This window comes from Zingiber officinale, chromosome 8B (genome assembly GCF_018446385.1).
Source record: "Zingiber officinale cultivar Zhangliang chromosome 8B, Zo_v1.1, whole genome shotgun sequence".
Lineage (NCBI taxonomy): Eukaryota > Viridiplantae > Streptophyta > Magnoliopsida > Zingiberales > Zingiberaceae > Zingiber > Zingiber officinale.
Window position 1 is genome coordinate 100,005,812 of NC_056001.1, and position 25,561 is coordinate 100,031,372.

Sequence of the window (25,561 nt, forward strand, 5' to 3'; positions counted from 1 at the left end):
CCGTCTGCCTGGCTTCACTCACCAGGACTTTCCCTTGCCTGGCTTCACTCACCAGGACTTCCCAACTGCCTAACATCCCAGTTAGGACTTTCCACTGCCTGGCTTCACTCACCAGGACTTTCCAACTGCCTAACATCCCAGTTAGGACTTTCCACTGCCTGGCTTCACTCACCAGGACTTCTCCGTGCCAAGTCTTCATACTTGGACTTTTCCCGTGCCAAGTCTCCATACTTGGACTTTTCCCGTGCCAAGCTCCCTGCTTGGACTTTTCCAGTGCCAAGTCTCCATACTTGGACTTTTCCCGTGCCAAGCTCCCTGCTTGGACTTTTCCAGTGCCAAGTCTCCATACTTGGACTTTTCGCGTGCCAAGCTCCCTGCTTGGACTTTTCCAGTGCCAAGTCTCCATACTTGGACTTTTCCAGTGCCAAGCTCCCTGCTTGGACTTTTCCGTTGCCAAGTCTCCATACTTGGACTTTTTCCCGAATCAGGTCAACCAGGTCAACCTTGACCTACGGTTGCACCAATAATCTCCCAAACATCTATTCTTGTCCCATATCAAGAATAGAACTCTCTCACGAGTGTCAAACATCAACATGCAACACAACTAGGTCAACCTTGACCTAAGGTTGCACCGACAATCTTCCCAAGTCAAACATCAAAATACAACTCGAGTCAAGTCAACTCGAGTCGGGTCAACCAGGTCAACCTTGACCTAAGGTTGCACCAACAAACTGTTCCTAGGCTTTTGTAGGTGAGTTGAGTGAATTTTGTGTGATCTCCAGTCATGTGTTTGGAGCAACCACTATCTAAAATCCACTTAGTTTCCTACAATAGGTAGGAATTAGGGTAAGTTTAACTATTGAAAAAATGTTTTAATAAATTTTTAGGTTTTTAAAATAAATTCTTAGGTTAAAAAAAATTTAGTTTTAATTAATTTTTTTTTTAAGATAAAAAAATAAAATAAATTTTTAAGTTAAAAAAAATTTAAGTTTAACTTTTTAAAATAAATCTAAAAAAACTTTAAGTTTAATTTTTAAAATTAATTTTTAAGTTAAAAAAAATTTAAGTTTAATTTTTAAAATAAATTTTTAAGTTAATAAAATTTAAGTTTCATTTTTAAAATAAATTTTTAAGTTAAAAAAAAATAACTTTAATCTTTAAAATGAATTTTTAAGTTAAAAAAAATTTAAGTTTCATTTTTAAAATGAATTTTTATGTTAAAAAAAATTTAAGATTAATTTTTAAAATAAATTTTAAAAAGTTTTAAGTTTAATTTTTAAAATGAATTTTTAAGTTAAAAAAAAATTAAGTTTAATTTTTAAAATAAATATTTAAGTTAAAAAAAAATTTTAAGTTTAATTTTTTAAAATGAATTTTTAAGTTAAAAAAAAAATTTAAGTTTAATTTTTAAAATGGATTTTTAAGTTAAAAAAAATTTAAGTTTAATTTTTAAAATAAATTTAAAAAAAATTTAAGTTTAATTTTTAAAATAAATTTTAAAAAAATTTAAGTTTAATTTTTAAAATGAATTTTTAAGTTAAAAAAAAATTTAAGTTTAATTTTTAAAATGAATTTTTAAGTTAAAAAAATTTAAGTTTAATTTTTAAAATGAATTTTTAAGTTAAAAAAAATTTAACTTTAATTTTTAAAATAAATTTTAAAAAAAATTAAGTTTAATTTTTAAAATGAATTTTTAAGTTAAAAAAAAATTAAGTTTAATTTTTAAAATAAATTTTTAAAAAAATTTAAGTTTAATTTTTAAAATGAATTTAAAAAAAAAATTAAGTTTAATTTTTAAAATGAATTTTTAAGTTAAAAAAAATTTAAATTTAATTTTTAAAATGAATTTTTAAGTTAAAAAAAAATTTAAGTTTAATTTTTAAAATGAATTTTTAAGTTAAAAAAATTTAAGTTTAATTTTTAAAATGAATTTAAAAAAAAATTAAATGAATTTTTAAGTTAAAAAATTTTAATTTTAAATTTTAAAATGAATTTTTAAGTTAAAAAAAATTTAAGTTTAATTTTTAAAATGAATTTTTAAGTTAAAAAAATTTAAGTTTAATTTTTAAAATGAATTTAAAAAAATTTTAAGTTTAATTTTTAAAATGACTTTTTAAGTTAAAATAAATTTAAGTTTAATTTTTAACATGAATTTTTAAGTTAAAAAAAAATCTAAGTTTAATTTTTAAAATGAATTTTTAAGTTAAAAAAATTTAAGTTTAATTTTTAAAATGAATTTAAAAAAATTTTAAGTTTAATTTTTAAAATGAATTTTTAAGTTAAAAAAAAATTAAGTTTAATTTTTAAAATGAATTTTTAAGTTAAAAAAAATTTAAGTTTAATTTTTAAAATAAATTTTTAAGTTAAAAAAATTAATTTTAATTTTTTAAAATAGATTAATTTTAATTTAATTTTATTTTAATTTGAATTAAATTTAATTTCTTAGTCATCTCACCCGATCTATGTTGTCAATCAGGGAATCCTATAATTTTGTGAGATGAATTAGATACAACTTTAGGGTTTGTTTTTAACTTGTGTTAGATTCAGGTTTAGCTTTGGGTTCAACAAATAGGCGTTCTCTGGATAAATTTCTGGGCTATGGTGAGTCACTCGGACATCATTAAAGTAACCATGCCTTCGAGGTTTTCTAAATAGTCTTATCTATTGGACTTAGTACAAAACATTGGTCTAACAGGTTAGGATTCATTAAGGGTAGCTTCGGTCAGTTCCACTTAGCCAGATGCACCAGGTCGAAGTCATATCTTCCTAGACATGCATAGACTAAGCTTCCCTAACGTACTATTATCCAAAACTTCACCAATACCATTTTTCAAGTTAAACTTGAATCATCTTTAACTAGTCCTAATTACCCTGTCGGGTAGGTTGGTTGGGGTTACCCTGCCGGGTAGGTTAGTTCTGGAGGTGTCAGCTATTCTGGAGCCTCCCCCTGAATTAATGACCATTAATTTAATTTTTGTTCTTTGGTTTATGTCTATTTCTTTTATAATTATAATTAAGTTGGTGATAGTCTAATTTTTGGTGGGTTTTAGATTTTGAGTTGTTTGATTTAGGTTTGTATTTTGGTTTTGGTTTATTTGAATTTATATAATATATTTTTTCTTTAGGTAGGTAGAATTGGTTAAGTCCTACTTGCGTGGTGAGACACGCTTTCGGAGCCCAAGCTTTACGTGTTGGTTTGTGTTGGGTTATTAATGATTTAAAGGTTTTAGTTGAACTTGATTTGTAACCAAGTCCAGTTTTGTTGTAACTTGCTTTTTGATTGTTTAAAATTAAATCTAAGTTTTTGGACCTCGTTGTGAATTTTTATAGTATTTCCTTTAGATTATTAATTTCTATTTTTAGTGTTAGATTCTCCTCCTCAAGTGTTAGATCTTGAGTTTTTGATTTGTTCCTTGAGGTCTTGATTTTTCCTCAAGGAGTGATTTATTCTCATTTTCTATTTTTACTAATTTATTGTTTAAGCAGGAAATAATTTTAAAAAAATTTCTGTTTAGATTTCGGCATACCTCTTCGGAACGGCGGAACCTTCGGAAACGAGTACGGACTCGTAGCTCGATTCGGGTTCGGACCCGTCTTCCGATTCATCCTCTGATTCTTCTTCGCGGGCCATCAGCGCGAGGTAACTCTGGTTCTTTTGTTCTTCGGCTTCCGATTCGTCCGAGGAAGTGTCATCCCATGTTGCTTTGAGCACCTTCTTTTTGGTTAGCTTTGGTTTGTCGTTCTTCAGTTTCGGGCACTCGTTCTTGTAGTGGCCCTTTTTGTTGCAACCGAAGCACGTCACGCTCCTTGAATCGATTGGAGAGTTGATCTTCTGAAGGTCCTTTTTGCTGAAGCTCCTTTTTCTCCTGGTGAACATCTTCCTTACCAGGTTCACCAGGTGTTCTTCGTCTTCAGAGTTCTGATCAGAGTCTTCTTCAGGTTCAGTCTTGTTCTTCTTTTCTTTTGAGGAACCTGCAAATAAGGCTACACCTTTCTCGACCCCAACGTTAGTTTGCTCATGCAGTTCTTATTCACAGAAGAGTTCGTCTAGTTTTAATTTTGATAAATTTTTAGAAATTTTGTAGGCATCCACGATGGATGCCCACAAGGAATTACGCGGAAAGGCGTTTAGGGCGTACCTTATCAGATCCCTATTTTCCATTTGGTGGCCTATCGCGTGGAGTCCGTTGAGGATGTCATTGATCCTCGCGTGTAGCTGACTCGCCGTTTCTCCTTCCTGCATTTTTATATTAAATATTCTATTTAATAGTAAATCCCTTTTTGTTACCTTGGCGTCGCTGGTTCCTTCGTGCAGCTCGATCAATTTGTCCCACAACTCTTTTACATTCTGATGTGGTCCGACCCGGTTCAGCTCTTCCCTTGTTAATCCACAATGTAGTGTGTTAATCGCCTTGTTCTCTGTTGATGCCTTCTTTCTCATGTCCGGAGTCCACTGTTCCGGGTCTAGTGGATTTCCAGAGTTGTCGACTGGTGCTCGATAGGGTTTTATAACGCTGAACCATTGATCGTAGTCCGTCTTTAGGTAGACGTCCATTCTTTTCTTCCATTACAAGAAGTCATCCCCGTTGAATAGGGGAGGACGTACTGTGCTGAAGCCTTCCAATTGGGACATTTTTTATCTGCACAACAAAAACAAGTAGAGAGGTTCCAAGACTTGGTCTTGGATTAGTAGTGCGGGAAAAAATAGCTAAATTGGTGTTACACCAATTTAGATGTATTTATGACGGAAAGAAATTTCCAAAAAGGTAATTATACCAGTTTGGAATCTTACGAAAAACTGAAATCCGAAGAAAGGGAAAAAAAATTTAAAACAAATCCCCTCTTGTCTGATTGATGGTTACACTAAATCAGAGCGGTACCTGCTCTGATACCACTTGTTGGATCGTAAGCGTTCGATAGAAGGGGGGGTGAATATCAATAAACAAAATCATTCGAAAAGAGTTACGCGTAGCGGAAATAAAAGGACAATGCTAACACAAGCTGGTTTTACTTGGTTTGGAGCCTGTGTCGACTCCTACTCCAAGGCCCGCACACAAGGGTGCTTTCGGTGGGCAATCACTAGCAGTTCGAAAATTATTACAAATTAAAGTACAACAAGAATGCTAATGGAACTAAAGTAAATACCGACAAGATTTAACAAAAGAGGAAAGGAGCGTGTTGTGAGAGCTTTGTCAGCGTCGCAGGAGCACAGAGCAACAGAGCAAGCAGTAGAAGACTTTCTTTCAGTTGTTGTTTTGAAGCTCCCCTCTGACCCTCCTTTTATATGAGGCTCGGGGCGCCCCGGATCCCTTCCGGGCGCCCTGGTGAGACGTAGCAGGTCCAACCAACGAGCTCCACGTGGCGACGACGCGATAGGATAAACATTGCCTCCCGGGCGCCCGAACCTACGGGCGCCCGGATCCCCTCCGGGCGCCCGGACCACCTTTCTCCAGAGAACCTCTTTCCTGCAAGACAAGGTTAGTCCGAGGCAAATAGATAATGTATATCCTGCAAAATAAAGTGTTAGTACAGTTTATAGTTTGACAGAAAAGAGTATGACTTAGATTCCGTCTTTCCGAGACCGGAATCTAGTCACGATCTCAACTTAGATATCCGAAATGGATCTAAGTCGGGTCGACGCCTAATGTTCCCTTCCCGGGAACGCGTCCTCACAGTCACTCCCCTCCAGTGACTTACCTTACTTACCTGCCAGACGTCCGGTCAGCCCTTCGACCCGTCTGGACTTCTCGCCAAGCGTCCGGTCATCCCGTCGACTCGCTTGGACTTCTCGCCAGCTTTCCGGTCAACCCGTCGACCTAGCTGGACTTCTCGCCAAGCATCCGGTCAGCCCGTCGACCCAATTGGACTTCATGTCAGACATCCGGTCAGCCCGTCGACCTGTCTGGACTTCGTCTACACACTCAGTCAGAGTGTTAGATCACAACAAACCTAACTTAACCTGATTTGTCATTCATCAAAACCTGAGTTAGACCGTTAGTGCTAACCGCACCAACACTCTCAATGCTCATTAAGGATGAGCTTGCTTCGTCTTCAACTTCTTGGTGACTTGCCACTAGCGCAAGTCTGGTGATGGCTTTGATCTCCGATTCGGATGATGTTTCGTCTCATGTTGCCTTTAGATTTCGATGCTTTGTTTGGAATGGTCTTTTGTCCTTGCTTTTGTCCTTGTTCTTGTTATTGCTCTTCAATTTAGGGCAGTTGTCTTTCATGTGCCCTTCTTCATTGCATTGGTAGCATCTTATCTTTCTTTTTCTTCTTTTATCCTACACTTAAATTTATTAGTTTTAAATAACTTTTTAAATTTCCTTACTCGTTTTGTTATCATCGAGAGATGTTTCAGAATTTAGTTCATCCATTTTTGCCTTTAAGGCAATGTTATACTTGGATTCCTTTTTCAGATCTGCACATCTCATTTCATGAACTTCAAAATTTAAAAACAACTCTTCTACAGTACTTACTTCTAGATCCTCGGAGATATAATAAGCATATACTAATGATATCCATTCAATAGTCCTAGGGAATGTGTTATGCGCGTACCTTAGCAAATCTCGGTTAGTTACCTTTTCTCCGAGATTTGTGAGACCAATGATGAGCTCCTTTATTCTAGAGTGAAGGTGTGCAACGGTTTCACCTTCTTCTAATTGGAGGTTGTTGATCTGGTTCTGGAGCAGATCTCGTCTCGCGAGTTTTGCCTCCGAGGCCCCTTCGTGTAATTCCAAGAATTTCTCCCAAAGCTCCTTGGCTGACTCGTAGGCTCCGATCCGATTGACTTCTTGAGGTGGTAAGACGCTAAGCAGATGAAACTCTTCTTTGTCGTTTGCCATGAAGTCGGCTTGCTCCTTCTTCGTCCATTGGTATTCTTCTTTGCCCTCTGGTGCTACAAAATCAAATTTCATGATTAATAGTAAATTGAAATATGTTTTAAAGAATACCTCCATCTTTTTCTTTCGGCTTGCAAATTCCCCCTCGAACTTCGATGGGTAGATGCTCAGTCCAGCCATCTCTTGTGCTTCGTTCGACAGTTAGTCCTCCTAAAGCTGTTGGGATCTGATATCAATTGTTGGTTATTTAGCGACCAACTAGAGGGAGGTGAATAGCATGCACAATAAAAACAAACAAAATCTCCTTTCTCGATCTTATAGCTTTATTAGAATAGACACTTGCATAAAAGAAATAAGAGACTAATTAAACAGAAGAGGCACAAAAGGGTTACTTGGTTTGCAATCAAGGGATTGCTAATCCAAGGAAGTTGAAGCTCACTAAACAATGTTCTTCAGGTGGAGAAGCCTCTTACAGCAGTTGAAGCACTTAATTACAGAACAAAACTAAAGAGAAATCATTTACTAGTGTCGTTCTGACATACTAGGATCAAGGCTGTATTTATAGCCCTGATCGGGGTGCCTGAAAGGATTCCAAGCGCCTGAAGGGGGATAAAACTTTATTCCCATCGTAACTTAACGCGTCACGTTGCATTTGGCTAAGATTTCAGGTTCGAGCGCCCGGAGGGGTTCCGGGCGCCACTAGTTCGAGCACCTGGACCAAGTTCGGGTCTTCCGCTCCGGTTCCACTCGCTTAGGTCGGAATCTTCCACTCTGGTTCCACTTGTTTGGGTGATTTCAGTCATCCAGAATAGGGTTCACCCAAATCCATTTTCCAGCCTTTGAGCAGTCTTCTGCTCTGATTTCTCGTCCCTAGGAAACGTCGCACGCCTCCTTCTCGTCCGCCAGCATACTCTTCCGTAGCGCCTCATCCCTCGGGCGCACCGAGCCCGTCAGCTCTCTCCCGTGCCGTGCTTCTAGCTAGCTACGTCTTTTGTTCGACTTCATGTGCTCCTAAATTCTTGCGCACTTAAACACAAGGCATCAAAATAATAACAGGATCTAACTTGACTTTAGTTTATCACATTAAAATCATCACGAGGTACTTACACATTAGTGGTGTTGATTAGCAAAAATCATTGTCTTAGATCTTATAATGAACTTGTGATAAATTTTATCAAGTCTTTACAAGTTTAAAAATTATCTACTCTCAATTTATGCTATTGAATTTAATATAAGTAGAGATGTAAACGAGCCGAACCGAGCCGACCCGAACCGAACAGTATTAGGCTCGAGCTCGGCTCGAGCTTTTATCACAAGGCTCGTGCTCGGCTCATTTTAGAATTATCAAGCTCGCGAACAGTTCGAGCTCGGCTCGTTATTAGCTCGATTATCAAAGTTAACGAGCCTAACTCGTTAAGCGAGCTCGAGCTCGTTTTCAAGCTCGTTTAGAGCTCGTTTGTGGCTCGTTTAGAGCTCGTTTGTGGCTCGTTTTAGAGCTCATTTTTTGGCTCATTTTAAAGCTCATTTAAAGCTCATTTTAGAGCTCATTTTTTTTTGCTCGTTTTAAGGCTTGTTTTTTTGGCTCGCGAGCCTATAAACGAACATGTTCGTGAGCTCACGAGCCGAATATCTTTAAGCTCGAGCTCGGCTCAATAAGATAAACAAACAAACTCGAACGAGCTTTTTATCGAATCGAGCTCCGAATAGTTTACAAACCGTTTGGTTCATTTACATCCCTAAATATAAGAAGAAACTAGCTAATAAATCTATACCATTCAAAAATTTAAAAGTTTGATATTTTTAAATCAAGAGAATTCTAAGAACTCATTGATAATGTTAGTTAATAGGTATCATTGTCCTAGATTTTATAATGAGCTTATGTATATTTTATCAAATTTGTAAGTTTAAAAATTTACTATTCTCAATTTATATTATTAAATTTAAATTTGAATGAATAATACATAAAAAAATATTAAAGAGATTTTCACAAACATATTTTGAATGAATAATACATAAAAAAAATATATTAAAGAGATTTTCACAAGCATATTGATTTTGATTTGAAATAATTCAGAATTTTTTAAATTTATCAATTAATTTTAAATAAAACTAGTTGATAGTAGCAAAAGAAGAGAGAGATTTTTAGAATTTCATACATGATTTGGATATTAAGAAAGTTGGGTTCATGATTTAAGCAATATCAAAACTTGCTTACATGTGCAATAAAATGCTGACTAAGTAGACTAGAAATAGTTATCATAAATTGAATGTCATTGATTTATAAAAAAAACGTAATAGATAAAAAAGAAATGTGGCACAAATTAAAAAAAAAAAAAAAAGGAATAGCTTAGCCCATTAGAATTAGGGATGACAACGGGTATCTTGATTGCTCATCTGTATCCAATTTAAACCCGAACTGCTGCGCAACCTGTTTCCAAGTTCCAGTTGTGAACTGATGACTATAATACTTTCACTCCGCGAACTCCATCTTTAAAAAGAAAAGCAACCGAGAAAATGATATCGAGAATTAACCATATATAAAATAGAAATTAAACTAACATAACTCAGAAAGTGACAACAGGAACAGGTATATCGGTAGATGTATATATTAAATTGGGTTCGAGTAAAATCACAAGTGTTTTAGTAGAAAGCATAGTGCTAACAGATAGGATATTTACAAATTTACAAACATAATTTTCATATCCGCTTGTTACATCCTAACTCTTATCCATTGAGTAGTTACAAATCCATTTTAACATGTACCCGAACCTATTAAACAGATTGAATAATCGTGAGCACCCTAAATATTGACAGTCATCCCTAACAAAGAATGACTGACCTTTGGTCAAAATGATCGAACCAAGCATGCTTAGAGGATACTAAACGGACCCACAATCTAGACCAATGTTACTGGTCTAGTGGACAACTAAAAAGTATGCATAGATAATAACTCATAGCATTCCAACAAGATGCATGAACATCTTGCCTTGTGCATAGTATCATCTTTCACTCTAAGAGGAGCAAACCTAAAGAAATGCATCAAACTTGTTAGCCTTTGATGGATGTGGTGGTTGAAAGTCCTCTATAGAAGGTTGGAGCTTGCTCAGAACTCGTTCAAAATCACATCTCCACTTTCCGACCTTATGCTCGGAAGGATATTCTCAAGCACCTCAGCTGCTAGTCCAATCTCTTTCAGTCGCCCTGGTTCTTCACCTCCTTCGTGTATCAGTTTTCCTATATCTTTCAGAGCCACCACATTTTGTAAAATAACTTTGGTAAATAATCGACCAAGAAATTCTGCTGCCCGTGGCGCATCGTTCACAGCATCTTCCAATGAAGAAAGGACCAATTCAAACCTGAAGATCATGTACCAGTGATGAGTGAAAACTTAATGAATAATTGAAAATGCATTTTAATTACTTTCATTTTTAGCATTCATACCCGTGGAGTAGTTGTGTTCGGCTAAGTAAACTATCTCTAGATTTGCAGAGGCTGATAATGAGCTTTGCTAGTAGATCCCTTTCCGTGGCTTTCCTCTCAAAGGAGTCGGTGACCCAAAGTGATATCATTGAGGGGAAAAAGTCTGGAGCATTCAATTCCTTGATGCACAATACAACCTCTTTCTCATCCTTGGCACTGCAGGAAAATTAGATTTTACATCAGTCGTAATTGGAAATTAAAAAAAAAAGTTGAAAAGCATGTTGCTCTGTGGCAAATTGAAGGAATAATAGAACCTCAAACACTGCAACAAACAATGAAACCATAAGCAATGACAATTAAAGGCACTGGTTTTTTTAAAGATGAAAACTGATGAACTAAAGCGTGTAGCTTCTTGGAAGTCTTCTCTAGCCAAATAGATGAATTAAAATTAGTGACTATAAACAACTTGAATTGATAAAAAAAATAAAAAAAAGGATAAATGTGTCATTTTGGCATGCTTAAGGAAAAGAGAAACAAATTGATGATGCAGTATGTTGGTTACAGACAAAGTCAAGTAACCCAAACAAATTAAAATCAGAAATATTAATTATTTATCTTCCCAGGAATAATTGGGAACACACAATGTTTAGATTAACATTAAGTCCAAGAACACGACCTACAAACTTTTCATCTTTGAACAAGCTTGTATCTCCGTTGCTTAATAGAAATCGCAAAAGGCTTAAACTGTGCACAATTAGACCTGCCCACAGGCCAGGTTCTAACCAGAATCGGTCCGGGCCTGAACTGGGGGGCCAGTTACCCGTTGACTCGGGTCGCTGGGCCTAAACCATAACTGGCAAGGGTCTAATTAACCTCCAAAGACTATGCTGTCTTTCTGTCTACCCCAGTTATTGCTCCTATTCTTTCTGCTTATCCATCAAAGGTTTGCCCAGGTAAGCGTGGTGATACCCCTCCACCTGAATCTTACAATCCAACAACTAGTTGGCCGTCCTATTAAAAATACTTGTAAAAGCAAAAACAAACCCAAATCTCAGGCCAGGAAAACTAATTTTACTTGGCTATGAGAGCCCAGATATAAAAGACCTGTAACAAGCCACTTCCTAAATCATGATATTGACACCTACCCACAGGATTTTATCAATCCCACTTATATGTACCCTACTTAAAACTCAAGACAACTTAGATAGCGTAATCTCTTGGTTAGAAAAACTTAAAATCATAAGAGAAAATCTAACTAAATATTAGGATAGAGACATGATCTATTGCAAATTAAATATTATTAATCCTGATCTTACTATCAAAGCACAAGACTTAAATATACCAATTGGAAAAGAGATGTATAAATCACATTTCCCAATTACTTACACTTAAAACCCAACAAAAATCTGATTCTAAGCATAGAAGTCCGGCATTCATTGTCAACAAAGGAGCAGAACAAAAAACGAGGACAGTCTAGAATGATTTTTAATTATAAAAGGTTAAATGATAATTGTCATGAGAATGGATATAAAATCCTTAACAAAGATTAGTTACTCAACAAAATCCAAAATTCTAAATGATATTCAAAATTTGATATGAAATCTAGATTTTGACAAGTCAAAATGCATCCATATCCCTTACCATGGACTGCATTTTCTTGTCCCGAAGGATATTTTTAATGGCTAGTAATGCCTTTTGGACTTAAAGTAGCCCCAAAGATTTTCCAACAAAAAATGGATGATATTTTCAGAAGTGTTTCTTCATTCACTCGTGTTTATATCGATGACATTCTAGTATTTTCCAAAATCAAGGAAGAACACTATGCACACTTACATATAATTTTTAACTTATTTGAAAAACTGGCTTAATTGTTTCTTGCAAAAAAAAAGAAAAAGAAATTAACAGTACCTCATATTGAGTTTTTAGGAAGTACAATTGGCCAAGGAAAAATATCACTCCAATCACATATAACCACCAAGTTGTTAACTTTTCCCAATAAGATGGAAGACATCAAAACTCTTCGGTCTTTTCTTGGATTGTTAAACTATGCACGACCTTATCTTAAAGACATTGGAAAAATAAGCAGTTCCTTGTACAACAAAACATCTCAAATAGGACAAAGATATTTGAATCAGCAGGACATTAAGTTGGTTAAACAAATTAAAACCATGGTTCAACAGCTGCCAATGCTAACTTTACCCCTTTATTCAGACTACTTATTAATAGAAACTGATGGATCCAAAACTGGATGCAATGGAGCCTTATTCAGAAAACTTTCAAAATATGATCCAAAAATTTTCTGAATCCTTATGCAGATATGTCTACAAAAAATATAAAGAAAAAGGTCATCTCACTTCTTTAGACTATGAAATCTTAGTAGTCATTTACTGTTTAGACTCTTTTATACTATTTATTTATAGTAAAGCAGAAATTAACAGACTGTGAAGCAATAGTGCGCTACAGACCAATGGAAATAGAAAAGAATTAGGCTCAAAACGTTGGATGAAATTTACAGATACAATTATCAATAGAGGATTAAAAATTAATTAGTAACGCATTAAAGAAACTAATAATTCTCTAGCTGATACTTTATCCAGATTACTTCCTTCAGTAACCATTTACAAAATTTTAGGACAATGGACAAACAAAAGAAGGTTCAAACTTATGGTCATAAGACTACGAAGTTTGATAATCAAGAACTTCAACAGTACTTACAAAGTGAAGATACTTTTCAATTTGATCTAAGAGCACAATTGGATCCAGTACAACATTGTCTACAATATCTGGAGCATCCCTACTTCACCAGGAATAGCCAATCATAAAATTGCCATCATTAATGTTCTTTCAAATTATTTCCTAACAACATTACAAAAATCTATTGGGAAAAATTCTTACTATGCTTTTTTCTCAGGAACACAAGCATGATTATAATCTACTTGGGATGAAGTCAAAGTCTCCTATAAGAAAACAAACCCTCCTATAAGAGGTTTTATTCTGTTGAAGAAGCTTATGACTTAGAACCAAACTAGGCCCAAATTTCTTTATTAGTCCCCAACTCATAACAGATGGCAAGATTCAACCAGACAAGTCATACTTAATGGCAACACTTGCTACTGAGAATAAGACTCAAGCCACTTCTACCTCTCTACTATAAGAAAGTGACTTTCTTTCCCTACAAGTATACAACGGGCAATGGATTATCAATCCCTTGAAATCCTACAAGCCAAAAGCAGAAGAAGACAGGAAACTATATTTTTTGGACACAAAAATTTACCAGAAGATATACTAACTTATATTCGAACCCTCGAAGATACTTCTACTTTCAAACAATGTATAGAACTTGGTGAAGCACTTAATTGGCTCGATCAACATCCAACTCCTGGTATTACCATTGTCTATGGGGAAGAATATACTTACAAACTCAAATGTCAAAATACCTTTCCCCAATGCGCTACTCCAGAAACTCTAGACTTAGGCTGCAGATGTCAATTACTTTACTCCTTCAGGAGAGCCAACATTCACTTTGAAAACTTTGAACATGGGGAAGACTTATTACACCCTTCACTTTAATGGATTTTGGTCTCCTACAACTTTGGGTCCATGATTTAGACTTTGTACAATACTTCCCGTACAAACTAAGTATTATTCTATAACATGTCTTAGAAGACAAAGAAGCTTTTATCTTATGTTCTTTTGATAGTTCTCTCCAAGCATGGGTGAACCTCAAAATCCAGACATCAAATTAGATATACAAGGAGTAAATGTACATCTTTCTTCTGAAGATTATCCTTTACATACTGATAAAGACTGCACTTCTCCTAAACCAATATAAGAACAAATTAAACATTAGAGATCTTCAGTTCAAGACAACTCTTGGCTTTGGGAACCTTACCAAGATCCTTTAGACTACACTTTGGCCGGAGATACTCTTACTGAAAAAATTTATTGGCCTAAAGAAATGGGAATGAAAATTTTCCCTTTTAAATACTCTACTCAACATTCAACCCTCTACCATTTCTACCAAAAGAAAAATACAGCATGGTACGAGAAGCAAAGACATAGTCAAACTCCCTCTCAAGGACAATCAACCCCCACTTTACCAAGATCCATGGGCTTGGTAGAAGAAGCTACTTTAATTCATATGATGGAGTTTTGGCACAATTACTCAGCAACAACATAAGCAATGACACACTTACTTAGCAACAACGTAAACAATGACACAAGACAGCACCAACAAAGCTGCTCTCTTATCATCAATGACTCAGCTCATCCAGCACCTTCCAAGATTCGCTCTCATCCTCTCCTCCTCAGCTAAAGGCAGCCAACGCCAGAAGATAGATCCATGGGCAAATTCTTCCACCGTCTTTCCTCTCACACATCTCTCTCCTCCCAATTCTCTGCAAGCCTTTAATCAGTAGTAGTTTGTAAGTTCTCTAAGTGTTTCAGTACTCTTCTTGTAAAGACTCTTTCTTTCTCATTTGCATGTACAAATTTGTACCTAGTTTTCTTCTTATGGCAGCTTAATAAAATTCTCTAGGCCTTTCGAAGGCTTTGTTTTTTTTAACTTTCTTGTCAAGAATCCTTAGTCCTTATCTAAGTATACCAATAGGTAGAACAGTTACTAGATAAGGGAGAGGATGGAACTGTTTGTTTCTCTTTTGCTCTGTAAAACCTATGCTGGCTAAGTAAGGCAGACAAAGTTGATGACTGTAAGACTTGAAAGGAACCGGGGTAAGAGTTGAGAAGCCAACAATAGTTCTTGTTGTTTCCTATTAGGTAAGACTCACTGGTGAGACATAGAAAGTAAGGAAAATTATCCTTCAAAAAGGTTTAGATTAACCAAAATATTAAACTTTTCTTTATTAAACTTTTCTTCCCGTGGCTACAATAATTTCTAAATGTTGCCTCCACTTGCACACTTGCATGAAGCACATGGCTTTGTTTATATATATCTTCCTAAATTGCAACTATAGATTTACTAGGAGTAGAACATGTTGGACCAGAATTTGTGCTTCCTAAAGATGTGAGTAGAGAGGTAAAATCGATAGCGGAGTGGTATTGTCATGAACATAGCAGAGTGACATAAGTTTATGCCATATTGTGACATAATAGAACATAGCAAATCATCCGATGAGCATATCAAATAACAGTTGGATCGATAAAGGATTATTTAGTTGTCTGCAAATAGGTTGCTGTAAATAACATTTGCAGCAGCTGACCTATTTGCAAGTGTTTGACTGCCTTGAAATGGTTAGTGAACTACAAATCAATTTGCAGATAGACCTTAAGCTGCAAATGCAATTATAACTTTAAATGGCTACAGTTTGCATTTACAAACTACATATAACATCAAAGTTACAGTAAATATTAAATATAGAAAATAAATATGGAAGAGACATTAATACACTACTATTTAATGTTAATAGTTTAATGAATTTTAAATAAGACAAACAAATAAATTTAAATCTATGATGATAGAATCATGTTCATGATTTTTAGTTTAAAACATAAATATGCAAAATTAATATGTTATTTAGCTCATTTAAAAAAATGTGAGATCAACATATATGATTGCAGTATCACTCTTGAATTAACAAAAAGAAGAATTTAGTCCACAAATTTGTTTTTCTTGTTTTTTCTAGGATGTAAAATGACTACTATACGTAAATTATCAAAATTCAAAAAATATTTTCTACTTTATATGGACATGCAAATTATTCTATCCTCATACGGTAGAGGCTATTAATTCCAAGTAATTAAAAACAAAAATTCTTTTTTCAAAAAAAAAAGAGATTGCAATGAAAATCAAATATATTGATATTTAATATAGTAATCACTTTTATCATGTGCTTGGAACTATAGAATATACTGAAAGCAACAATTGCATTTGCAAGAAGGAAAAGAACTTCATAGATAACATTTGCAGCATTGCATTTGATGTTCCTAATTACAAGCAACCAAACACCCCCATATTGAAAAGATAATGATTGGATATCGACCAACACAGTTAAACTGTGAAACAATTAAAAGATGACACAATAATAAACTAGATCGATACAAATTAAGAATTCTATCAATAGATATTAATTAAGGCATCATGGTAATAACTGTCATGGACTATAAATGCATGATAAAGAAGAATACCTGTAGAATTCTCTAATTGCTGAAATGGATTTTTCTCGTAGAACATTTTCTGAAAATATTTTTGTTTCAGGAACTGTTGATAGGCTGCTCATAGAAGTGCCATGGGTACGCCCAGCAGGAAGTATTGTTGTAGAAGATCTCTCAAAGGGACGATCTGAGATCTTTGAATCTCTGCTACTCTGTTGATTATTTCGATATCCAGGTCTTAGTTCATCAAATGCTGCTCCAGTAGACCTTTCTGCCATATAGCTAGAACCATTTGTGCCAGGTAATGTTCGACGATGTTCCCCAACTGAAGCAATTTCACCACTGGGTATATTGGATATTGATGAATGTCCTCTGATGGACATTCCTCTGGCCAGGCCACCTTGAGGACCCAGGGTAATAGAATCATTGTCGGTAGACCTGTGTTGGAGGGGAAGAGACATAGTTCGCCCTTCAGACTGATGCCTATCCTCTAACCGTACATCTTGGGTACCTGAGCCACGGACTTGAGGTAGGAATCCACGAATACCAGAAACCTGCTGGGAACTAGGAGAGCTTAGTAAATTGGACCCACGGGAACCATAATCAACTGCTGAACCACGTTTTGGGACATTACTCATTATAGGACCACGAGACAACCTGCTAGACTGAGCTTGCCTTTCTTGAGCTGCATCTCTGTGAAGCTCATCAATCTTCTTAGGTCCCTCAACTTTTCTCCTTTGTTGCCATTTATTTTTTCTAAGATCAATTGCATCCCTCAACATGAATCTTACACGAGAAGATAACTTTTGATTCATTGATAGCTTAGCTATCACGTCAAAGTATGCGTCCATATGTTCCTTTGCCTTAGGGTGGTCTATCATCTCCCCAATTGTACTCATTAACTTGCACAATGCTTCAATATCTTCCTCATCAGGATTTTGATATTGACCTAACAATTTCTTGATGCACTCATGCATAATTCTCTCTGTCAACATCTTTTTCTTGTATAGTTCTCCAATCAAACGTATATTACCCAACATTAGCCTTCGGGCCCGGAGCTTTTTTTCTTCCCTTTCCTCTTTGGACTGTTTGACCTCACCTTCCTCTTCATCTTTATTAGCTTCTTCTTGTTCTTTCTCCCCTCTTTCAAATTCTTCTTGGCATTTGTTCAGGAGCAATCTTTTGAAAGTTATCTTTTCATTGTCTTCACTGAAATCTGGCAGCACACGAGCTAGATGGAAACAGAAATTTGCATACATTTCACAAAAGGTTGGTTCCGTCAAAGCCTTGTCAAAAATTTGTGATATGACACCAGTAAGGGTGACCGCATTGTCTATGTTAACCTCGCTGACCTGGGCAATAAGTTTGTCAAAATTTTGAGGTGTCAATTTGTTAAGAATAGCTTTTACTTGTCTTTGCTTCGCCTGTTCCTCATCAGAAGCTTTGCCCACTTCATACTTCTTCTCAGCTTTGTGCATTACTTGTAAGGGTGTATGAGGGGAGGGTATTAAACCTCTTGCATGTTGCCACCGATCTGCAACAAGATTGCCTCGTGGTAAGCCTACCTGAGATACCAGAGACTGCATTGTCCCTGAATGTATTCCCCCTCCAAATTGATTTGATGTCTGCCGAGGAAGATTCCTCACAACAACATGACTGCCAACTTGCCCAGGACGAAGGTTGACAGTTGCATTTCCATATCCATAATCCATCCTGTTTTCATGGCTAAATGACAGTTGTGGTTTCGACCACTTCTCATCATCCATAGGGCCAACTGTCCGTCGATCTGCTCGAGAAACACCTGATAGTCGATCATTGACCCTCCCTGGGTTTGGGGATGGTGATTGGCCTGATGGATTGACCAACAATGCATCTAAATCTAAACCAGGCTCAAAATTCACAGGAAGCTGAGTACAATATTGTGAGAGGGCCATTAGAAAATCCCTGGAGTATTTGTTTTGGTTATTGGCTTCATAACCATCACTATGTTTATGTTGCTTTGCGGCATCATCATTAAGCTGTCGACGATCTGTCGTTTTTAGTTTTGGAGTTGAAATATCAGCAGCATTTTCCCAGTCATCCAGCTCAACACTGTTATGCATATCTTCTTCATTTGAAGCAGCATCCTTACTAGGATTGCCAGTCTGTGTGTTATTTATTACATGTGTTGAATTATTTATAGTTTCTAGCTTTTTGACAGTATGTTCTTCCTCTGGACCCTTGTATGCAGTGTAAAGATCAGACATGTCGGCAGCATCAGCTTTAGATAGCATTTCCTTTTTCTTCTTTTTCCCAGTGGTAATCTTAGGCTTTGGAGTTTCTGACAAAGGTTTCTCTGTTTGTCCCAAGCCTGTCACAGAAACCAATACATCACGTGAATCCAAATGTTTTGGTTCTAGCTTGCACTCACTACTAAAATCCAAAAACTTTGACTCAGGTTTATGTTCTACAGAAAGAGGTTGATCAGATACATTGGCTTTCTCCATGGAGGCCACAACAAAATCAATTAAATCAACATCTTTGCTGGATTTCATTTCATGTTTAGTTGACAATGAATTAACTATAGTCTTTGAGTCATCCAAGTCCAAATATGCACCATTGGGCCTATTTTGTAGAGTTAGGATCTGGTTTTTCTGTGTCTGACTACCAACATCACCATTGGAGCCATTTAGCAGTTTGTCAATTATTTTATCATACTGACCAGATCTCACTTTTCCAAAATTTTCTACACTGTTATCTTGTTCTGATGATGTAACTGCATTTGCATGCTCAGAAGATTTTACATGTGTGGAAAGAGAATATACTTCAAAATCATTAGGGTCCTTTGATGAATCATCCGATGATTTAGATTTCTCAGGCATTGCTACTTCTAATATGTGGTCTTTCCTAACCTCCAAAACTGTGTTAGCCACCATAGAACTAGCATCCATATTTTTGGTGTCAGTTCCATCAATTATTGGGCACAAAGAAGCAGGAGATGCAGAAGGTAAATTCTCTTTGAATGAATAAGCATATCCTAGTAAAGCATCTTGGGATGCTTCATTTTTCAGTACTTCTTTGGAAGAGCTAGACTCAGCAGGCATAACCTTACCTTCAACTGGCTCAATTGCTTCCACATTTAAAAGAACTGTGTTTACAAATTCAGGAGACGCCTTTGCTCCTTCGGCAGAATATGCATTCAACTATAATAATACAAACAAAATTGCTGATGAAATAGGCTTAAAAAAATAGAAAATAAGGAAAATTAAGATACAGACCTGATGCCTTTGTTGGGAGTTTCTAAGATCCTTCTTACATGAATTCCACTGATTATCCTTAAAAGAATCAGATCTTCGAATAGGTTTGTTTGTACTGCCATCATTTCCAGCCAAATCGATTCCTGAATCCCCAGTAGTTTCAGAAGGTGATGAATTTTCACAATGTGTGATCTGTGTTGAAATAACTGAGACAGCATCAGTACTACTTGTTTCATTGATAGGCAATTTAACAGTGTGTGACTGTCCAGAGACTGATTTCAGTTGTTGGCCAGGTCCATCCAGCTTGGTTGCTGTCTGTTTTTTCTTATAACTAGTATTGTCTTCAGTTTCCTTCACTGATTTAGTTGGTTCTGCCTTAGAAGAAGGCATACTAATAACCACAGAAGGTGTAGACAAGGATGCACCAGCTTTCACACTGCCAACAGAAGGCTTTATTCTTACCAGGACTGCATTTGACAGGGAGGCAGAAACAGGTAAGGTATCCAAGTTAACCCCTTCGGTAAGGCCACACAAAGGTGCAGAAGATACAGATTTTCCACTAGGATTCATGTTTAAGATGGATGAATTCAAGGTCAAATTTTGCCCACTTTGATTGACAGGATAACTAAATCTTGGAGCTTGTGAACTTGCAGGCATCTGTCCACTTGCCAGAGGAACATTAGTAGGAAACATAAGCTGCGGATGACTGTAAGAAGTTTGCTGCATGGGGGGAAAGAAACTCATCTGATGAGAGGCAGCATATGGTAGAACAGATTGAGACTGGGGAACATTCGGAAGTACCCTGTGAGCAGCAGATACACTATCTATTATGCCAGTGTTTTTGTCAAGCTTCAACTCTTCATGAGTATCTGGATGAGTAATTTTCACTGTCCGTGTAGAACCATATTTTCCAGAATGTTGTTGAGTAAACTGACTAACTCCAATTCCCAGGCTCCCTAACTGTTGTGGCAATGGGTGGCTAATTGGAGGAACAAATCGTATACCTTGTCCTGGATGCATTATTGTTTGCTGTTGCACATAATGAGATTGAATGCTAGGAACATAAATCTGCTGCGCAACTTGGGAATTATTCCCTACAGATAAAGCTATTGGCATTTGCAGTGAATTAGCTGTGAGACCAGATGGCTGTAACTGTACATTAGGGCTACCATATTGAGTAGGAACCTGTGGTTGCTGAGGTTGATATGACATAGCCATGGGAAAGGACATTCCAGGAATAGAAAGAGATGATGATTTTGGTACTGGTACAACTGGGGCAGATGGAACAGGAACAGTGAGATCCCCTTTTACATGTACATAATGGGATTCCTCGCTACTGGATTGACGAGCACCGACAACATCCTTTTTCATTTGTTGTTGTTTAGGAACACAAGGTGCAGACATCTTAGGAGCGGTTCTGAGTGACTCAGTCCTAGCCTACAAAATTAGCAGATTAAACTCAATATAGCTAATTTCTATTCATAAATGCTGAGATATTGTAGATAAAAGCATATTCTAGGTGGAAGTTATTACATTAACAATAGACACTTACCAGAACCAATCTTATAAATTAACCATAGTGTTTACTACCAGAATGCTACTTCTTTCTTATATTTTTGAGACATGAGGAAGTCAATATACTCCTTTGTATCTTAACTTAGATACTGATGACAAATAGTGAAAACCGATACAAATTGCGGCCATACAGGTAATTCCATCAACCAACTGAACAGAAGCCTATCTATTAGATTGCTAGGTTGGAAACAACATGTTGCATAAAGATCAAGGCCAACAGGGGTTATATACCTATCAAACCTTCAAAGTAATTGATATCTGTTCTCAAATGACAATGAACCTAGGTGTTGCTCTCTTCAATATCCTGCTTAGCAACCACGTCCAGGTCCCAAAATTCAACATCATTGTCCCTCGTCATCATCAAGACGTGCATATCCCAAATATTTAAGGTTGAGTACAAGGATCTTATCCCTCAATTCAGCGATAAGAATGACTAAATTACAAGTAATAATCAAATCAATTAAATTATTTGGAGTTTCCTTTGGTCACCTCCATGCCCTATGCCGCGGTAGGACATCCAGGTTGTCACCCAGGCACCCGCGGTTCGATCCCCAGCTACGGCGTATTTGCAGGAATTTTCCTCCAAATGGGGAGTGCAATCAAAGGATGTTGGGTGTCTGGGTTGGCTGCCGCGTGCGCTTCCCGATTTACCCTGGTGGCCGGTGGGAAACTTCCGTGGGGCTGGGCCGGTCACCCCCCGGGATAGTCAATGAGGCTAACTGAGATTATCATTTTTTATACTAATTGATTTAATCTGTCAAACTATAGGATAAACAAGTCACTTTGATCTTACTCATACCATCTATGGGAGATACACATAATTTAATCCCTAGTAAAAGTTTGTTTAATTATTCTCTTTTCCATAGCCCCACCGTCATATTGCATTATTCCTTTTTTTTTGTAAGTGTTTTGTTTTGAGAATCAAACAATATAATCCACACTCTATCTTATTAATCGTATCTTTGATAATATCAATGCAAGGTATCAAAACCCCTTTCTGAAATTTTAGGTCCATCCATCATGTTGATTACTTTTTTATTTAGTGAAATTATATTTCTCATATTCAATTTTAGTCATACTTAAAACCACTATTTTCTAAATTTTTCTCCACGGGTCAGGTTTAATCTATGTTACACTTTCATCAACTATTTTAATATGATTTACAAATAATATATACCTAAGAGATTTTTCTTGGATATAATTAGTAGTTACTAACGAGACTGAACTGGTTGCTTATCTTTGTAGTGCAAGCTATTTTTCAATATTATGTTTGCTAAGAAAATTGGTATGATCTAGGTGACTAATTTAAATAATATACCAACCATATAGCCAATGTGTTAATTTGCTGCATATGACCCCATATGCACCGAATAACAAGATGCAAACCCATATGGAAAATACAATGCACTCTTGAATACTGAAACGAAAGAAAATTTTGTGTTACATGAATGAACACAAAATTATTCATAATTGCACAAGCTAGATAAGCATTAAGACAAACTTAAAAGGCCTAAAGTGACAGCTAAAAATGTTTGGAGAAATGTTATTATTAGTGCAATCAAGTCTTGTGTGACTAAGAAAACAAGCCTATCATTTTGAACATGCTGGCACCAATAAATCACATTGGCTATGGACAACAGGAGTTAACATTATTCATGAGTGATTCAAAGACCAAACCACGAAGCAGTGTTTGAGAATGCAGAACTATTTAAGGCATTGCAATCTCTCTCACTTCACTCTGAATTTATCATAAAAACTACTGGGTATAGGATTCTAGATCACCAGAAGACGCGTTTTGAACACCTAGGGGTTACCATGCCTCTATCTTCTTAATGATCACAAATTCATCTAAATGCACAACAAATTGTATCCAAGGCATTTTTTGTCAATCATCAACTGTTAAGATCTAATCTGATATAGAAAATTTAACTTGGTGCCAAAAATAAGATATCTCAAAATGCTTAAGCCCAAAACATTGAAGCAAAAAATCAAGGACTATGAACCAATACAACTGGCCACTTCTTGTCAGACAAAATAGGATGCTACAAACTTACAATATCATATATAAAAAAGATTTATCAAGATACAAGGAAAAAAAAAACCAGACCCCATATGAGACCCAACAGTTGCTCTGATACCATCATGTACCGATCATCATGAGTTTTCCCATAATGGGCAGACAATCTGATAAAATGATTAAGCATCAAATCTTACCGACCAACACCATCACCCTTAAAATTTCCACAGGACTGAACCAAAGTATAGCAAATATTCTATCAATCAGATGACAAGAATTAACATGATGAATTAGAAGTAAATTGACAGAAGAAATCCAACACTGTGTAAACTTACCAGCAACTGTGAACTAGGACATGATAAGTAGAGAAAAAATCATAGTAATGTCAAAAATATAAACAGACCTGGTTGTGATTTTGTTCATCTAGATTTGGCGGAGCTGAGGTGGTCCGAGCAGGAACAGGAATCTATAATAATCAAGATAAATATATGTAGGTGAATACAGAAACAAGGAACAAAGAACATCAGGATAATCATTGAACTGGCAAGTTATTTATTATTTACCTGTAATCCATTCATTATTACAGGATTTATTGAGCCAAACTGAAGAGCAACAGTGTTGGATGCATCACCTGAAAGCATAAAAATAAGAATAGCATTGAAAATCTAGCTCTTCTTACAGATTTCTTTCAATAATACATCAGTAAGCTTTATACATGTTCAAACTCTGACAGGCAACAGTTTAGTGCGCCAACTCAGAGTAAACAACAAATTTTAATCATAAAATGACTATGCTGAACCTTTAGTTGGTGTGGAAGGTGCTAGGGAATTCGAAAATCCAGCACTAGATTGAGAAGATGGTGGCTTAGGGATAGCTCGGGAAGTATTTCTGGGGATTGGCATATCAACTGGTTTCATAGATCTTGGGTCAGGTACATCTGAAAATCCTGTGAAGACCAACGTCAGAAAATATTAGCTGTCATGTCATCTTCATAATCTACAATATGCAGAAGCCCTACCATATTAGATAAGTGGTTCTTGCTTGACAGCTACATCTTCAGCAGTATGTATATTTATGAACATGAATACAGAATTATATTGGAAAAAAGGGGGGGAAATACCAAGCGAGTGAGTCTGGAGCTGAGCACCATTCTCAAGAGCATGATGACCAGTAGTGGAGGGAGCAGTGCCACTTGCTTCAGAACTTGCATATCCGCTGCTGGCAACAGATTGACTTTGTACATTAGCAGACTTTTTGAAGCTACAAAATTCAAAATTAAAGAAGTCAATCATAACCACTAATTTCCTTCAGAAAACAAAACCAAACTAAAGAGAAGACCAAATAACATCAGCAATAAAATGCAACTGATCAATTTAAGAAAACGGCTGTCATCAAAAGCAATCTCTTGCAAACCCTAGGTTTCCTGAAGCAACACCTTCGGGTAGTCGACAATGACGGTGAAACAGACGATGGAGGAGGAGCAGTGGATGTTGAGGAGATGGGCGGAGGGGCGGAGCCGCCGCCCTTCCAGCCGCCGCTGCCGACGAATCCCCTTTGCTGACTGGCGCTGCCCAATCGAGCCGATTTCTTGAGCTGCCCGTCGGTCCTCTCAACCCTAGATTGATTGACGGACATAAATCCGGCAGCCGTTACCCCTGCAAATCTAAACACTAATGATCGCCAAAGACAGAGAGATCGAGCAAGCACGCAAAATATAAAACCAATCCATAACTCCTCACTACATGAAATCCTAACACTCCCACATTTTAATAGATTCCGCAAGAAATCCAGTCGATCAGAAACAAACCAAAAAAAAAAACTGCCCGGAAGAAAACCTAGATGATGAAAGCAACTGGGGATAGTGCCAGGAATCGAATCGCTCACCTGAGATCTTGAAGCCAGAAAAACTAGCTACGCTTCCCCCGTGAGTGGGAAGCGAAGGAAGCGGGAAGAACGAACGGCGGAACCGGAAGACAAAGGTGAAAGAGAGAGAAAGAGAAGGGGAAGGAGAAGGGGGAAAGGCTCTTAATGGAGAGTGATTAAAAGGATGAACCACGTAAAACGGACGACCGATCCGGCCCCATCGAACCGTGGGTATCCGGTGACAGAAATGACGGTTTGATTTTATGAAAATTTTCCATAGCCCAGTATTCTCCGGGGATCGGATGTCCGGTGGCAATTTGGTGCCTGAGTGATTAAAGAAGAGAGTGGTGGGTTGGGTGATAAATGAGACAGTGGGAAATCTTCGAAACCGTGTGAGTTGTTGCCGAGTCGGCCCGTGTGAACCGGACAAATTTGAAGGTTTAGATGGTCTACGGGAGCAATTAACCCAAACCCAAAGTTGGTACGTTCAACTTGGA

At 36.6% G+C, this 25,561-nt stretch overlaps 1 protein-coding gene across 1 annotated transcript; it reads right to left on the bottom strand.

The window, feature by feature from the left end:
* Positions 1 to 9,480: 9,480 nt before the first annotated feature.
* LOC122015906 (eukaryotic translation initiation factor 4G-like) lies at positions 9,481 to 25,378 on the bottom strand. Its single transcript, XM_042572997.1, has 10 exons — positions 25,086 to 25,378; positions 24,637 to 24,856; positions 24,322 to 24,461; positions 24,001 to 24,147; positions 23,765 to 23,832; positions 23,605 to 23,667; positions 19,631 to 21,046; positions 16,407 to 19,555; positions 10,284 to 10,478; positions 9,481 to 10,198 (listed from the first exon to the last, which is right to left on the bottom strand). Exons 2-10 carry the CDS (start codon positions 24,834 to 24,836, stop codon positions 9,946 to 9,948), a joined length of 5,631 nt encoding a protein of 1,876 aa, XP_042428931.1. The 5' UTR covers positions 24,837 to 24,856; positions 25,086 to 25,378; the 3' UTR covers positions 9,481 to 9,945.
* Positions 25,379 to 25,561: the final 183 nt, after the last annotated feature.

What these genes read in the sequence shown, in the direction of transcription:
- LOC122015906 (XM_042572997.1), bottom strand. Translation starts at nt 24,836, where the DNA reads ATGTCCGTCAATCAATCTAGGGTTGAGAGGACCGACGGGCAGCTCAAG. An exon ending in TCATTGTCGACTACCCGAAG is followed by an intron (nt 24,462 to 24,636) that starts GTGTTGCTTCAG and finishes TGAATTTTGTAG; the next exon opens with CTTCAAAAAGTCTGCTAATG. An exon ending in ATGAACAAAATCACAACCAG is followed by an intron (nt 21,047 to 23,604) that starts GTCTGTTTATAT and finishes CTAATTTTGTAG; the next exon opens with GCTAGGACTGAGTCACTCAG.